Source organism: Hibiscus syriacus, unplaced genomic scaffold, assembly GCF_006381635.1.
Source record: "Hibiscus syriacus cultivar Baekdansim isolate YM2019G1 unplaced genomic scaffold, ASM638163v2 tig00110548_pilon, whole genome shotgun sequence".
In the NCBI taxonomy this organism is placed as follows: Eukaryota; Viridiplantae; Streptophyta; class Magnoliopsida; order Malvales; family Malvaceae; genus Hibiscus; species Hibiscus syriacus.
In genome coordinates, this window is record NW_024062775.1 from 2,070,938 (window position 1) to 2,074,304 (window position 3,367).

The 3,367-nt window shown below is 36.6% G+C and overlaps 1 protein-coding gene across 1 annotated transcript; it reads left to right on the forward strand.

Moving 5' to 3' along the window:
- The first annotated feature begins 457 nt into the window (after positions 1 to 457).
- On the forward strand, positions 458 to 2,062 carry LOC120130482 (ethylene-responsive transcription factor ERF060-like). Its single transcript, XM_039147720.1, has one exon. The coding sequence runs from the start codon at positions 847 to 849 to the stop codon at positions 1,786 to 1,788; it is 942 nt and encodes a 313-aa protein (XP_039003651.1). The 5' UTR covers positions 458 to 846; the 3' UTR covers positions 1,789 to 2,062.
- Positions 2,063 to 3,367: the final 1,305 nt, after the last annotated feature.

The following is a 3,367-nucleotide window of genomic DNA, read 5'->3' on the forward strand; positions in this document are numbered from 1 at the left end:
GCCACCGGACACTAACCTACAAGCTCTGATTGCTAATGTTGTTTTAGTATAAGCTGATGATTCATCAGCTATGGTCGAATGACCGTCCTTCCTCTCTATTATTTTTATGGATTTACGATTCTTTAAATTCCAAAAGCTGATGAGCCAAAAAGTCCACATCTAAATAACAATCAACAATTTTTTTAGCCAATCAAAATCTAACACGTGTAAGAACATCGTGTTTCATACCGACACCTGCCGGTTAAAGTTAATTGCAAAATTCTCATCCCATCGAATAATGGCATCTTCGAAGTTGACGAGAAAGAGGGCGGTAAACTAAATCAATATTAATTCAGTAATTAAGTAATGATTAACAATAAATTAATTAAAAAAGGACAACAATCTATGGGTTGTGAGAGAGAAAGCACATGGAGGGGTAAAATCCAGAGTTTTATATAAGAAGAGAGAAGACGATCCTCCAAATGCAAGAGAGCAAACACCAAAGTGAGACCACCAAAAACAAGATTTGAGAGAATTTCCAGATTTTTCAACAGTGCTTGATCATTCCAGTTTTCTTCAAAATTTCCCCTTTTTCTGTAATCCCCCGCTTCTCTGGCCCCTCTCTGTTTTCGTCCGTCTTTCAAGCATTTATAAACATAGACCAGACCAGGTTTTTTTTTTTTAAAGCCAGATGTTCCAGAATAGAGATCCAGGTTTCTGTTTTTAAAATCAATTACAAAGTTTTAAGCTTTATTTTCATATGCTAAGAGGGTTTGTTTTTGTTCCCTCGAGGTCTTTTTTTTAATCAAACTATTGCCTGTTCTTTTAGTTTTGGTTAAGAACCAGGTTGTAACTTAGTTTTTGGATATGGCAGGAGCTATAGATATGTATAATAGCAGCAGCAACTCAGTTTTTTCAGATCCTTTTAGTGAAGAGTTAATGAAAGCACTTGAACCTTTTATGAAAAGTGCTTCTTCTTCTTCTTCTCCTTCTCCACCTTTATCTTTCTCATATTCTCAACTTTTATCTCCTTCACAGCCTAACATGGATCCTGGCTTTTGCTCCCCATCAAGTACCCACTTGTTTTCTAATCATGGGTTCTTTAACTATAACAATCCGATGGGTTTTGAGCAAACAGGTTCGGTTGGGCTTAACCAGCGCAACCCTTCTCAAATCCTTCAAATTCAAGCTCAATTCTATCAGCAACAACAGCAGCAGCTTGATTCTATGGTTCCAAAAACATCCCTTGGAAACCAGAGGCTCAACTTTCTTTCCCCAAAACCTGTCCCTATGAAACACGTATCTTCAACTCCTCCAAAGCCTGCAAAACTGTACAGGGGAGTGAGGCAGAGGCACTGGGGGAAATGGGTTGCCGAAACCAGACTCCCCAAGAATCGAACCCGACTCTGGCTCGGCACTTTCGATACAGCCGAAGAGGCAGCTTTGGCTTATGACAAGGCTGCTTACATGCTCCGAGGAGAATTCGCCAGGCTCAATTTCCCCCACCTCAAGCATCAAGGACTCCATCTTTCTGGCTTCAAACCTCTCCATTCCTCAGTCGATGCAAAGCTGCAAGCCATCTGTGAGAGCCTGGGGAAACAAGGGAAACCAGAATCAAAACCCAAGGTGAAGAGAGAGGAGTTGGATCAGTCTCCAAAGTTACCCGATCCTAAAGTGGAGAATTCACCGGATTTATCCGATGGATCACTGGCAGGGTCTTCTTCACCAGAATCCGGTATCACTTTCTTGGATTTCTCTGATTCAAGGTGGGGAGACGATGAGAACTTCAGTTTGGAAAAGTTCCCTTAAGTAGAAATTGATTGGGAAGCCATCAGGGAACTCTTGAGTCTTGAAAACAAAATTACAACTACTATCATGTAATCTTTTTCTACTACTATTATCTCTGGTAGCCTCTACATTGAAATTTTTGACATCTGTAGAGTTGCTACAGTATTAATTAGGTGTTTTAAGTTTAGAATCTATGTCAATATGTTGTAAGAGCGGTCTTGCTGGTACTTTTTATCCTGGCAACGCCCCTTTGCAGACCTTCCAAGTTTATGTTTTGCTGTATTATAATAGTTCCTGTGTAAAGTTCAGCAAATTATTATCAGATGACTATGTATAATATATTTTATGCGTCAGTGTTTGATTCTCCTCCTTGACATGGTGTTGCCCTTAATCAGTTCAGATATCTCTCTTTTCTTGGTAAATAGTGGTCCTCAAACAAAATTTTGACATAATCTATGAATTGGAACCAAGCAGGATAAACAATAAGCCCTGGAATAAAACTATGAAACTTTAGAATGACTTTCGAATATGAAAAGTTATTGTGAAACAAAGATCCCTTGTAAACGTTAACCTCAGAAGTTGCTAAAGCAAGTAAATTATGTCATTTGCAGAAATTGTGAATTTCTTTTTGCAGAAATTGGACGTATATTTTTCGGATTTCAGAGAATGGATTGATTCAAATAACTCCAGGGTTTAAATAACGTGTAAATCCTAATCTCTTATATATATTTATATTTATAGAGATAAATTTCTTGTTTACAAAATAAACTTGTATAATGAGAAATCTATTCAAATTGAGTTTCATCAGCATGCAAAGGAAAAAAGTAGAGTTTTATACAAATTAACCATCTCACAAATCTCTCTTAATCTTTACTTTAAATAATTTTTTAATAATATAACGTGATTATAAAATAATACGTGTTCGTAATTTTTAAGTAAATTTCTTTACTAACAAATAATTTAAACTTCTAAAGCTAATTATTGAGCACGCATTGGACAATTCTTTTAGCAAACATCCTCCATTCCAACAAGGTCCATGAATTTCAGGATTGTAATCTACATCAGTTAGGAAAATTTTGACAAGCTTTCAATGAACAAGTTGCATGCCAGTGTCTTTCAAATGTCTAATTGGATGGGGCAAGTGCTCAATAATTGAATACTCTTTCCGGAAGCATCTGGGACTTTAGGGGGCCTTCTCTGCCGGGGCTGTGACAAAGTACGCATGATGATTATAACAAGGAATGGATCCAAGGAATAGAACAATTGTCGTCCTAAAATTTTATTAGTTTCTCTCATACCATAAAAATTTTCCATCCCATCATTGGTACACTATACTAGACAATACAATACACATGATAATTTTAACATTAAAATATAAAATTATTTGATTTATATCCATATGAAATTGTTGAATGAAATAGATGAAGGGATTCACAAATATGGACTATAAAACATAAGAATCTTATCACTTGGTAGGAGGCCTGAGACAAGGGAATTTAGAAGTGGTGGGTCGAAAAATATCAGACTTAACAATATTCTGATTCTTTACTCCTTGTAAGGATGTAAAGACAAGTTCACACAAATGAAGGAGAGGAAGCCT